Raw genomic sequence first — 11,840 nt, 5'->3', positions numbered from 1 at the left:
AGGGCGTCACCGAGTCACGTAGAGAGTGACGTTGCGGTTTCAGCCAATAATCAGCTCCTCGAGAGTACAGCAAAACCATGACACCCAGTGGTAAAATTATTCTAGAAAAATGCGACGAAACTGCTCCATCATTGTGGTTTCTTTATGTCTAAGAAACACTAGCCTTTTAAAAAACAGTCTTTAACAACGTCACACCTCTTTGTCCGGCCAGGGCATCATATCAGTTGATATTTTTAACATATGAGTTCGGTGTAAAATACAGAGTCTCATTTCATAAAAGAATTTACAAAGTTTTTATTTATTCATTTTGTGGAAAAACTTTCCTTGTTATCTTAGCTGGTTTTCCTGATCAGAAATGACACAGTCTTTCCCATTGTGAAACAGTATGGGAAATAGCGCTGATAACACCTATAGGTACATAGGCGTAATTTACGGGGGGTTGTACAACCTTCCATTATTTAATTAAAAACATTTGCACCATAAATTGATGCAGAAAAAGCAAAAAATTGTTGGCAAAAACTTCACCGGAATGTAGAAAAGGAAGTGTTTGTGTTAAAAAAAAAATGTTTTGCACAAAAGTGGAGCTTTTGTTTAACCTATGTTACGCCCTTGCCCAGGAACATTGTGCAAACCAATCTGTACTCCATCACAATCTGAATGTATAAACCAGATATGATTATGAGCATACAATTTCATGTTCAACAAGTGAAAGAGCGTACTCCAGCGATTTATTATTGCACTTTTATAAAGTTGGGACACCTGAGAGAGATAAAGGCTATGATATTGAGACTTTTAGTCCCTATGGTCTTACACTTACTAAATACTGTAACTCCCTGTATTTTCATTAGACCATCCCCGCATGGTAAATCCCCCGGCATTCAAACTCCACGCCTGCAGTTTGTAAGAAAGGCTTTCTGCCATACAGCACTGGTAAAATGATTCAAGATAACATGATTTTTTGCATGTTTATTTAAAAACATACTTACAAGTTTCTTTGTACAGTCGCATACTGTTTTAGTTCAAAATATCAAACTACATTTGTACATTGTCTATGTCATGTTAGTTCTACGGCTTTTGCAGTGCTACAGTGTTATACCTTTCACTGACATTACCTTTTACTACAAGGTGTGTTCATGTGGAACACAATGTTTTATTTAATGTCTTGTCAATAAAAAAGAAAAACTTTCCCCAATCTGTTTATGATAATGCAATATATGATACAAATGTGGCCAAGTAGCAATGGAGTGACATCAGATACACATGACACTTTAGTTTGAAAAGTAAATTACATGTAGCGGTAACAAATGGTTAACCTGTTCCATTACTGATTTTGCTGTTTTATTGTTACATTTGCTCAAACGTCATCCTTGTTATGCAAACTATACGTTTTTTTTAACCTTTTAGTTTAAACTGTGTGTCAGTTTCTACAATTACCACCCTTAAATGAGATATAAAAAAATGCCATTAACCTCTATTATAACATTGTAACATTTTCAACAACAAGGCTGACTTGAAAATTTCAGCTGACCTTGAACCAGTTTATTTACATCATGTGGGAAATGCAGAAGTGAACAGCATATGACAACGTATTAATATAGGTCAGATTAAGTAGAGTAAATAACTTGTATCCCTGAAAAAATACATTTGTTCCCTCTAAAGCTTCTAAATAATCCAATAGACTTTATTTTCTTTATCCTTCTTTTATCACACTGCGGCCATCCCTGAAATGTACAGGCAGTGCCAAACCCAACATACCGTAGTCCTATTATCTCCTGAGTCCATATTCTGGTATGCATTTAAGCAGACAATGTGACATTTTGTCGTATCTTTCCCTGCAGTCATCTTTGGGATGAAGGCAATGGTGCAGCAAATCAAGGATTGAAAACCCACATGTCTTTCCCATCACCACTGGGGCCTCATAAGTTGGAGTCTGACTCTAAGACAGGTAAGTAGCCATTTCTAGCCATGGTGACCTCTCCCTCAGGAGCAAAGATGGCCAGTAACCTTTCCTGCTCCCTCTTGGTTTTGGGTAAGGTGTCAGATGGTGTGATAAGCAACTGTATGCGCTGTAGAGAGATAAACCAGTGTTAGTGGGGGTCCAGTCTTGACCAACTTTATTGAATATATTCCACAATGGGATACATTCAATTCAAATCCAGATTCCAAGGATTGGGGTGGACAAGTTCAAAGTCTGTTTTAAAGGTCCCATATTGTGCTCATTCTCAGGTTCCTATTTGTAGTTTGGGTTTCTACTAGAACATGATTAAAGGCTTTAATGTAAAAAAAACACACACATTCTTTTTCTCATACTGTCTGTCTGAATATATCCGTAATCACCTTCTGTCTCAAAGGCTCAGTTTTTGCGCCTGTCTCTTTAAGCCCCCCTTCTGAAAAATGGTTGGTTAGTGTTTCCGGGTCTTCTACATCTGTTATCTGGGAGTCTCTGCACTGTAATTGTAGCAGGAATGACTGTAACGGCACTGTAGTGACACTTTTTACCTATGTATTTGACCTGCTACATAATCAAAAAAGTCTCGCTTGTTACAATGTGGGACCTTCAAGACCAAAATTGGCACACAAATTCTTTAATTTCCAACACTGAGTTTAAAAAAAAAAAGCTCCTACCTTACATTAAAACTTGAAACAGCACTGTAAAAATCAAAACGTACCTCTCTGAAAGTCCCTTGGGTGGTGCTGATCTTGTACACCATCCAAAGAGGAATGCAGACCATGGAGGAAAGAGCAAGCAGCCAGCCAATGACATAGCCCCACCACGGGTACACATACTCATTGTTGTACTTTAGAGGGGTGTACTTTATTAGAGAGAAGGCAAAGGTACCCTGGAGAGACAATTAAACAAGCATTACTATTGGTGAAGAACAAACAACTGAATTGTTTTGATTTCTGCAAGAGGAGAGGAGGTCTCAGTATCTGTCATCCTTTGTTTTTTTACGAATCCTTGATACTACCTAATTAGTTTGTCGTTACTCACAATGCATGTGGCTGGGGTTAAGAATAACCAACAGTACTTGATGTAAGGTCCTGGGCGGTAGCCAATCATGTCCTCAATGTTATCATAAAAGCGATCTGCACCTAAGAAAACACAGCCAAGGCATTTCAATCCCCGCTGCGCCTTTAAACAGGATAAATACTCCACACTATGTTAATTTAGTCACTGGAAAAACTCATGAAATATATTTCTCCATTTTCACCAGTGAAATGAAGCCTTTTTTTGTTTGAGGAGAGCTTACCATAGACCCATGCAATGCAGACAGTCTCAAAGATGGACATGAAGAGAAGACACATGCCACTGGCTGCATAGTAATCAAAGAGCTGGAAAACATACATGCCTCCCTACAAAGAGAGAAATAGAAAGCACTAAGTCAAAGTTACAATTGGAAAACTTACCTGCCACAGTACAATACATTTGTTTTAGGACAAAACATATCCAAAATGATTTCCGGTGGTCACGTATGTCATCCGTGGATATCTAACTGGCAAACTGGAATGTTGGTGTTATCATCATTATTATAACATCGTCACCACAGACTGGAGACACTAGTGAGGGCAGTTGTAACTCAAAGCATGGGCAAAGTACGTTATGACAGTGTCAGGGAGTCAAAAAAAAGCACCAATACAGCTACATATGTTTCTTTATAAAAATGTATAGCAGTGTCTAGATTGCCTTTTTCAGATAATAAAAAATATAAAGATAAATCTTGTTGACACCTGGGCAAAGCAATCATGTTTCCAGCTTTGCAGAGATGAAACAGTTGGCCATGGGCCCTGATCTGACCTGGTAATAAAATTCCGATCTGAGTGATGGGATCCCAAGAAGACAGCTCTAGTAAGTACAGGTGTGAATGCACCCAGGACACAATGCGGAAGCATTGAGATCCGGTCACAGATGTCAAACAGGTTGTACTCAGTAAAAGTTAAATTCAGCAGAAGAAGGGATCCTGTCCTGCATTGTCCCTAAAACAACAATCAAGTGCAACCCACCAGCATCAACTAGATATAAAGTGTATCTGTGTGTGAAAGTATTTTCAGTGATGTTAAATGATTATCTTAATGAAGGCCTGTTTACCCTGCTAGGAAATATATAATAAGGGAATACACATTAGGCTTTAAAAATATAAAGACACTGATTGTACTAAATGTTGTGACCTTCAATATAAATTTGTGTATGCTTGTGTCTATGGACATACACATGTGTGTGACCCCCTCCTGCCTTACCTCCATCAGCATAATGAGGCCCATGAAGAAGGAGAAGATGACCACACCTAACAAGAAGAGCTCCCTGCGGTTTTTACGTCTGAACACAGCAGGGTACATGTCAACTATCGCAGTCACAAGGCTCTCGACACACACAAACTGATGGGAAGGAGGTCAGAGGGGTGAGGAAAAACGGGGGAGAGAGGTGAACACAGGACAACAATTAAATCTCTGTTTGTCCGCTATAACAAAGGAAAGACTTGCCCTGCTGACTCAGTTGATGCAAACTACATTTCCAAGCCACCAGTGTTGGAGGAAGTATTCAGATCCTTTTCCTAACAAAATACTTTTTTACAGTGGTGTATTAGTATTTTTTATACTTTTGGTATAAAAAATACTAATACACCACTGCAAAGATATTTTGTTACAAGTAAAAATCCTAGATTAAAATGTTAATGATGTGTAAGTATATAACTACAATAAGGAAAATTGACTAAGTTCTAAGTATGCACCTTTGCGAGAAAAGATCGGACTCGGGCCGAGGTACTAATAAAAACTATATAAAAATAGCGTTCTTTTTACTGGTGGTCTCGGTTGCTGTTGCAGGTCGTTTATGATCATCAGATGGAACATTATACAGTTTCAGAAACGTGTAAAAGTTACATGTAGTCACTTTAAAATACTTAGTTACATTTTTTGTGTAAAAGTTACATGTAGTCATTTTTTAAATACATAGTTACATTTCACCACTGCGAGGGAGTCACACAAGCAAAAGAAATGTATTGGAAAAAATGTCTTCAAAGGGTGTTTTTCAAGTTTGTCATGTGAAATGTGTGTTGTTTCGTAAAGATAAAATCAGACCACACCGATTTTGTTGTGTAAATGTCATTGTGGAAAACAATTAAGTTCATTAAGTTGAGGAACCAACCTGGCTGTCAAGCCCCAGAAATACAATCATGATGAAGAAGAGGGCGGCCCACAGAGGAGAGAAAGGCATCATGCTCACAGCTCGGGGGTAAGCTATGAAGGCCAGGCCAGGACCTGCAGACATGAGTAAAAACAACATAAACTTGAGGATATGCAGCATGAACAGATCGTTTTTGCTATTCTATTGCCATTTATTTTTCTTGAAGCCTTGTATACAGTCGACAAAGAGCCTCACCAGATTCTGCCACCTCTGAGATGGGAACATTCTGTTCAAATGACATGAAACCCAGGATGGAGAAGATTGCAAAGCCTGCCATAAAACTGGTGCCACTGTTCAGAAAGCACAACGCCAGGCAATCTCTGCAACATACAGCAAACATTTCACAGGGATTCATTTTAGCAACGTTTTGCAACATCATTGAGCTCAAATTCAAACAGGCAATCACATGAATTACAGCTAATGAGGAAGTTGGTGTAAATGATGACATGTCAAGCACCAATTTTTAGTCTCAAAATCAGACTTTTTTCCACATTGAAGCATGGAAACATGTGTGTATGTTTGTATGTAAAACATAACACAAGTAGCATGTAGACATAGATAAAAGTGCATAAATCACATTAAATCACATTAGCATTTAAGCAGTGACGGACACACAAAGCACATACAGAAACACTACTTTTAGCATTAGCACTAGTATCTGACCATGCATTTTTTTTAATCTAAAATTAATTTTGAATTGAATATTGAGCCTTAAAACTGACTCCGAAAAAAAAATATGACATTTTCAGAATGGTGCACCCCTACTGGCTGTGTGAATAGAACACAAAACACTATTCCAGCCAATCAGCAACAGGCAGGACTGGTTGATGGTAGTGGGGGAGGCAGCATGTGGATATCCTGGCCAGGCCAGCTAAAGATAATTTGCACAGAATTGCTTACTGCACCTTTAACAGTTTGCATACCTGTAACAGTTATTGTTGTATTTGTTGTAGCTTCCCAGAGCAGTCAGCGACCCTAAACAGATGGCATAGGAGAAGAAGATCTGGGTGCCAGCATCCATCCACACCTTACACAAAAGACAAATTAAAAGAATAATAACAAACCACTGTAACTAAAGTACTGCTGAACTATAAGTAGACATGCAGTACATACAGTACTTTGGTTGATGTATATATAGTGTTTACATAATCAACAGGAATTAATGTACACATTCATTATAACTGACTAGTAGCAGCTGTTAAAAGTATGTCATTGGTCTGGACTTTGTTTAACGAACCAAGCTTCTATACATATAGAGAGTATAGGATCTGTGACGGCAGTCGAAAGTCATCCCTTATCAGATTCAGAAAAGGGCAAAATGTTAATCCAGCAACATTCAGGAGATGGCGAAGGGGTGGGGGGGTGGGGGGGGGGGCTGACTGTCTGCGGCTCAGTCCTGGTAGAGCTTGTGTTTACAGTCCCAGTGGTGTCCTGACCCTGCATTCAATCCTCTATCATGGAGAGCAGATGGACCCAGCAGAAACTAGGCTCCCCAGCAGAGAACCATGGGATACCTGCACCTGGTGCGCCCTCACACACACAGGGATCACTCCATCTTCTACAGGCCATCATAGGAAGATTGTTGTTTTTGTGTTCTAATGGATGTGGATATGCATTGTGGCTTTCATTTTAAGATGACATTGTTGTACCTGTGGGTCTGCCAGTCGTCCCAGGTCTGGATAAAGGTAGAACTGGATTCCGATCCCAGCTCCGGGCAGCGTGAGTCCTCTGACCAACAGCACAATTAGCATCAGATAGGGGAAGGTCGCAGTGAAGTAGACCACCTATTTAGACACATCCACACACATATAGCAATGTTTAATTTGTAAACAAATAAAGAAACATGCCTAATTGAAAAAATAAATACCAGATGTCATGCTGACAGGGCCTTTTAGTGCAAAAGAAAAATCATAAATAAAAAGCATCAGCAGGTCACCCACTTTTCCCGTGGATTTCACCCCCTTCCAGATGCAGAAGTAGCACATGACCCAGGCGATGAACAGACACAGGGCCAGGTCCCAGTTCAAAGAGCCCATGTGGTCAAGGCCTGGGGAAATCCTTAGTGCTCTTCTCCTGCAGAGAAAGGGAAAAAAACATACATCATTATCATTTTCACAACAGTAACGCATCACCAAGAGGAGGTTAGACGGTCTAAAAACTCACTCCCAGAACTCGATGACAGGAGAGGTGGCATTTGGATGCATCATTTGGTTGCTTGAGGTGTTTCTCCTCTGAAACTCCATACAGTTTTCTGGGAAGGGGGGCAAAATGCAGAAATTCTTAAACATATAAAAACATTGGTGGAACATCTTGTGCATTTTGAAGTGCATCCGTTACCTGTGTTCCATGTGTTATTACAGGATGACCAGGCCAGTTCCGAGGAGAAGGAGAAGTACAGGTAGAAAATCCCCCAGGCCAGAACAATGATGTAGTAGAAGTTCAACAGAGTCACTATCACCTGGGTGCCATAGCCAAGACCTGCAGAATAATCAACACTAATAATCAGTAACACTTATTAAAACATAGGCTACATTTTGAATATAGAAGGTACTGAAAAATTAGCTCAAAGGAATATTCCACCAAATTTACCATCTTCCCTGTCTCGGTGAGCACTCAGTTGTTGTTTTTTTACCATGGCATGGTTTCATAACATTTGCCTATATAATGCATGCTTTCCCCGGATCCCACAGTGGCTTTGCTCTCCATGGTGATACACCTGTCCTACCTACCTTCAAACAGGGGACTGATTTTTCTCCAGCAGGTAATGCCTCCCTCGCTGGTGTACTGGCCTAGGGCTGTCTCCAGGAAGAAGACGGGAACACCACAGGTGAACAGGAAGATCATGTAGGGGATGAGGAATGCACCTGAGTTGAAAAAGAGAAAATGATATCATGTCATAATGATAACAATAACAATAATAATAATAACATTTTTTAATTTTATAGGGCCTTTCATGAAACGTTTTACAGAATTATTGTGGCTAAGCTAAAGGAGATTATAGGCTGTGGTGAACAGGTGGAGTTTCAGGAGTGTTTTGTTTAAATGTCCAGGCATGTAGCATTTCAGATATCTGCAGGGAGGGTGTTCCAGAGGGGACACTAAAGGCTCTGTCTCCAAAGGTATAGAGTCTGGTATGGGGAATGGAGAGCAGGCCAGCGTCTGAGGACCGCAGGTTTCAGGGTGGGGTGCATGGGTGTGCACTTTATGTTGGTGTTACAGTGTTTAAGAGGCCACATGATGCCACAGAAAAAAGGTAAAAAGTGTCAACTATCTTTGTCCAGATTCAGTCCCGGTCCCTGGTACTGCATGTTGAGTAACATTGAGAGTTTCTTATCCACCCGTGGCACGTCTTTGGACTTTGTGGGAAATCAGAGCATCTGGAGGACATGGGATCAGAGGTAAACTCTTAACACAACCCAAGCCTTTCTTGCACTGCTACAAATGTGGACCCAGTTACAGAGCACAGCTCCAATATTTAGAGTCAATCTGCTCAAATATGGCCAAATTGTCCTAAAGTCCAAGTTGAGTTGCCTATGTCTTATCCTGCAGAAACATGCAAATCTTAAAGAAACTACAAGATACAAGATAACATAATAATGATTCGTGGAGAAATTCTCTCCCTTTACCCTCTTTCTTTCATTCTCAGATTACCTATTGATAATAAAATATTACCTATTACATGTTGCTTATGTTTCCTGTCTCTAACTTCATGTGCTGCCACTGGTGGCACCTGATTGCCTATTAATTATTCAGATTTCAAGCAAACCAAACTTGGTTTGGACAATCCTATAATCCTATAATCCTATAATACAAGTAAGTAAGATCAAGTGTAGATGATGCAGTATTTCATGTAAAATAATTAACAATTTTACTCATGCCACACATGCTATAAACAAACTGCAACTACAAAGTAAATTGATCTAAAATTGTATTACAATGAAATAGAACAAGCACTAAAAGGCATGAAGTACTGCAAGAAGACAATAAAGATTTCCAGAAAAATAAAGTAAGTAAGTAAAAGTAAGTAAAGTTTATTTATAAAGCGCTTTTCTCAGATAAAAATCCCAAAGTGTTGTACAAAAGAGCAAGTAAAAACAAAACAATTAGTATAAAATGTATATAAATATATACAATTAAATATAATTAAAGTTCCCTTAATGCTTTTTTCTTTAGTTGTAGACCTGAGCCACTGCCATGCTCTTTTGGGATTTTGTGTTGATGTCCCGTCGGGTGGCCGAGGATGTTTGCTGTGCTCAGATTTCCGCCTCTCTGCGGGGACAGCCGCTGTGAGCAAGGAGCAACAACAGCTGCCTGACCCCGCTCAGCCCTGAACCCTGACCCTGCCACCCCATGGAGGGAGAAAGAGCAGCGTCCGATTTAGCACCTACACAAGCATGCCCAAAAGCAAACACGGTCTGATTCTGTTAATTGTGAGTCTTTGAATATATCTGTTTTTACTTCTTTCACCTGAGCTCAAGTAAGTCTAAGATTGAATTATGCTTCTGAAACAAGTACTCAGGTGCTTTGTAACGCCATACATGTGGGTTTTGCACATATTTACTCTGAGTTCACTTTAATGTCAACTGTCATGACGTGTCTACTCATTCAGTGCATGTACAAAAAGTAACTCCATGGTTTACTTTAAAATTGCACTAGAGAAGGATTGAACTTTTTAAGCATATATAATGTCATAGAAATCTGTAGAAGAAACTAAGGCACATACATTAACTTCTTTCTCCATCCACACAGCTCCTCTTCCACTCACCTCCTCCATTTTTGTAGCAGAGGTACGGGAAGCGCCACATGTTGCCCAGGCCAATGATGGATCCGGCGACTGAAAGAATGAACTCTATCTTGTTGCTCCACTGGCCCCGTTCCTCCATCTTCTCCTCCAAAGACGGTGTCTGGTCCTTGGCTTGACAGATGCCATTGGGGAGGCCCGCTTTGGCTGCATCGTCTACAAAAAAGACAGAGAAGATGAGGATTGCAGCGGGTTAGAGAGGCTAGTTGTTGTTGAGTTAGAGTTGTTTTCTCTGTATGTAATAGTCAAGATGCCCTAAACCAAGAAACCAAAGACACAAAACTGTTGCAGGGTGGGCAACAGTGGAAAAATATAGTTTTTACGATGCACCAATAAGATTCTCTTTTCTTTAATTTGTGTAAAAAAATCACACAAATGAAAGAATACTTTATAGCTTTGTAGCCATTATAAATTGTATCTGTTTCAGCCAAGTGCAATGTAATTTTTATCCATACCTTAAACACAAATACAGTAATTAAATCATTGACCAAATGACTTTAAATCAACCTAAATTGCATTGTAAATCTCTAGATAATCAATTAGCAACATGACCAAGCCCCTTACCTTTCACTGCCATGTCACTTAATCTTGTGTGTATAACTCTTGTGTCAAGGCTGAAGCATTCTCTAGAAGTTTATCTGTAAATGCTCAAGTTTTAGGACTTTAACAGGACGGGAGTGAGGGGTGGGGGGTTGTAATGCTACACTTAGGCCAGCCTCTTTCTTTCTTTCTTTCCTTCCGTCCCTTTGCCTGCCCCTTTCAGAGCAAAGTACATAATCTACCATGACTCCATGCTTAAAATAAGGTGCAACTGAAGAGGCAAATGGGATGACATCTGAGCAGTCAGTAATGTATTGGTTCAATTTTGGCTGCAGTGGACTACCTCAGCTGTAAAAACTGTACTGCAGTTAGTTTTTTTTAATTCAGGCATGTAAATAATACAAATGATTTGTCACATTGTATGAGAAAAGCACCCAAATAATAAGGTTTAGATTATGGGTTCTATGCATATCCTGTCTGCAATGCAGAAAATACATCTCAATTTCATGTCTGAAGTTAAGGCTTCCCTAGTTGAAATCAATTACACATTGAAGCGTTAACGCTATTTATATTTGATGAAAGAAGCTCCTGTTTGAGTCCGAAAAAGAAATACAGTACATCCACATTATATGTTGCCATGTGAACAGTGCAACAGTTTGCTATGAATTGATGGTTATTATATAAGGCCAAAATTTAAGTTTTTAGTCATAAATTCCACTCTCAGGCAGGAACACAACAAACAGCGGGCGATGAAGATGTAATTATAGCATGAGACGACAGAACACATTATGCAATCAATTATGTTCCATTACCAACAATTAAGTTGATGTCTTGCAGCCCCTTGTGATTGCATATTTCTAACCCTGCAGTCAGCGCAGGGACAGAGGTCAGCGACTCAGACGGTCCTGTCTCTACACATTTAGATATCCATGTCTAAAGCCTATAACATTGTTTTTTTTTTACCACCTGGAAAAAAAAAACTGGAGTACCATGTTGGAAAATCAAAGATCTCAAGATAAAAAATAAGTGGAATAAAAAAAACACAAAAAACCAAGATCATCTGTCATTCTGCTTGACACAAAATTATTTTTTACACACTGCTTAAAACTGAGGGGGAAACACACATGTAACGTGGAATTCAACCTTCTAATCTTCATACCAGAGCTCCACAACATGCCAACACACCTCAACACACAACTCTTCTCTAATTGAGCTTAATGAGTAACACAGGAAATGTGAAGATTAACTCACAACCACAAATCAGCCTCTCGATGACATGGCCTTAAGTCACCGCTGGGCCTTTCAGAATTCCACCTA

General features: G+C 39.5%; 1 protein-coding gene across 1 annotated transcript; it reads right to left on the bottom strand.

Annotated features, from left to right (window-relative positions):
* Positions 1 to 951: 951 nt before the first annotated feature.
* Positions 952 to 10,794, bottom strand: LOC117938480 (sodium- and chloride-dependent GABA transporter 2-like). Its single transcript, XM_034863114.1, has 15 exons — positions 10,548 to 10,794; positions 9,948 to 10,139; positions 7,912 to 8,046; positions 7,520 to 7,660; positions 7,346 to 7,433; positions 7,123 to 7,255; positions 6,832 to 6,966; positions 6,106 to 6,209; positions 5,378 to 5,502; positions 5,144 to 5,256; positions 4,237 to 4,374; positions 3,252 to 3,354; positions 2,993 to 3,093; positions 2,670 to 2,840; positions 952 to 2,066 (listed from the first exon to the last, which is right to left on the bottom strand). Exons 1-15 carry the CDS (start codon positions 10,558 to 10,560, stop codon positions 1,917 to 1,919), a joined length of 1,842 nt encoding a protein of 613 aa, XP_034719005.1. The 5' UTR covers positions 10,561 to 10,794; the 3' UTR covers positions 952 to 1,916.
* Between the last annotated feature and the right edge of the window lie 1,046 nt (positions 10,795 to 11,840).

This window comes from Etheostoma cragini, chromosome 23, assembly GCF_013103735.1.
Source record: "Etheostoma cragini isolate CJK2018 chromosome 23, CSU_Ecrag_1.0, whole genome shotgun sequence".
In the NCBI taxonomy this organism is placed as follows: Eukaryota; Metazoa; Chordata; class Actinopteri; order Perciformes; family Percidae; genus Etheostoma; species Etheostoma cragini.
This window is presented reverse-complemented; position numbering and strand designations above follow the sequence as displayed.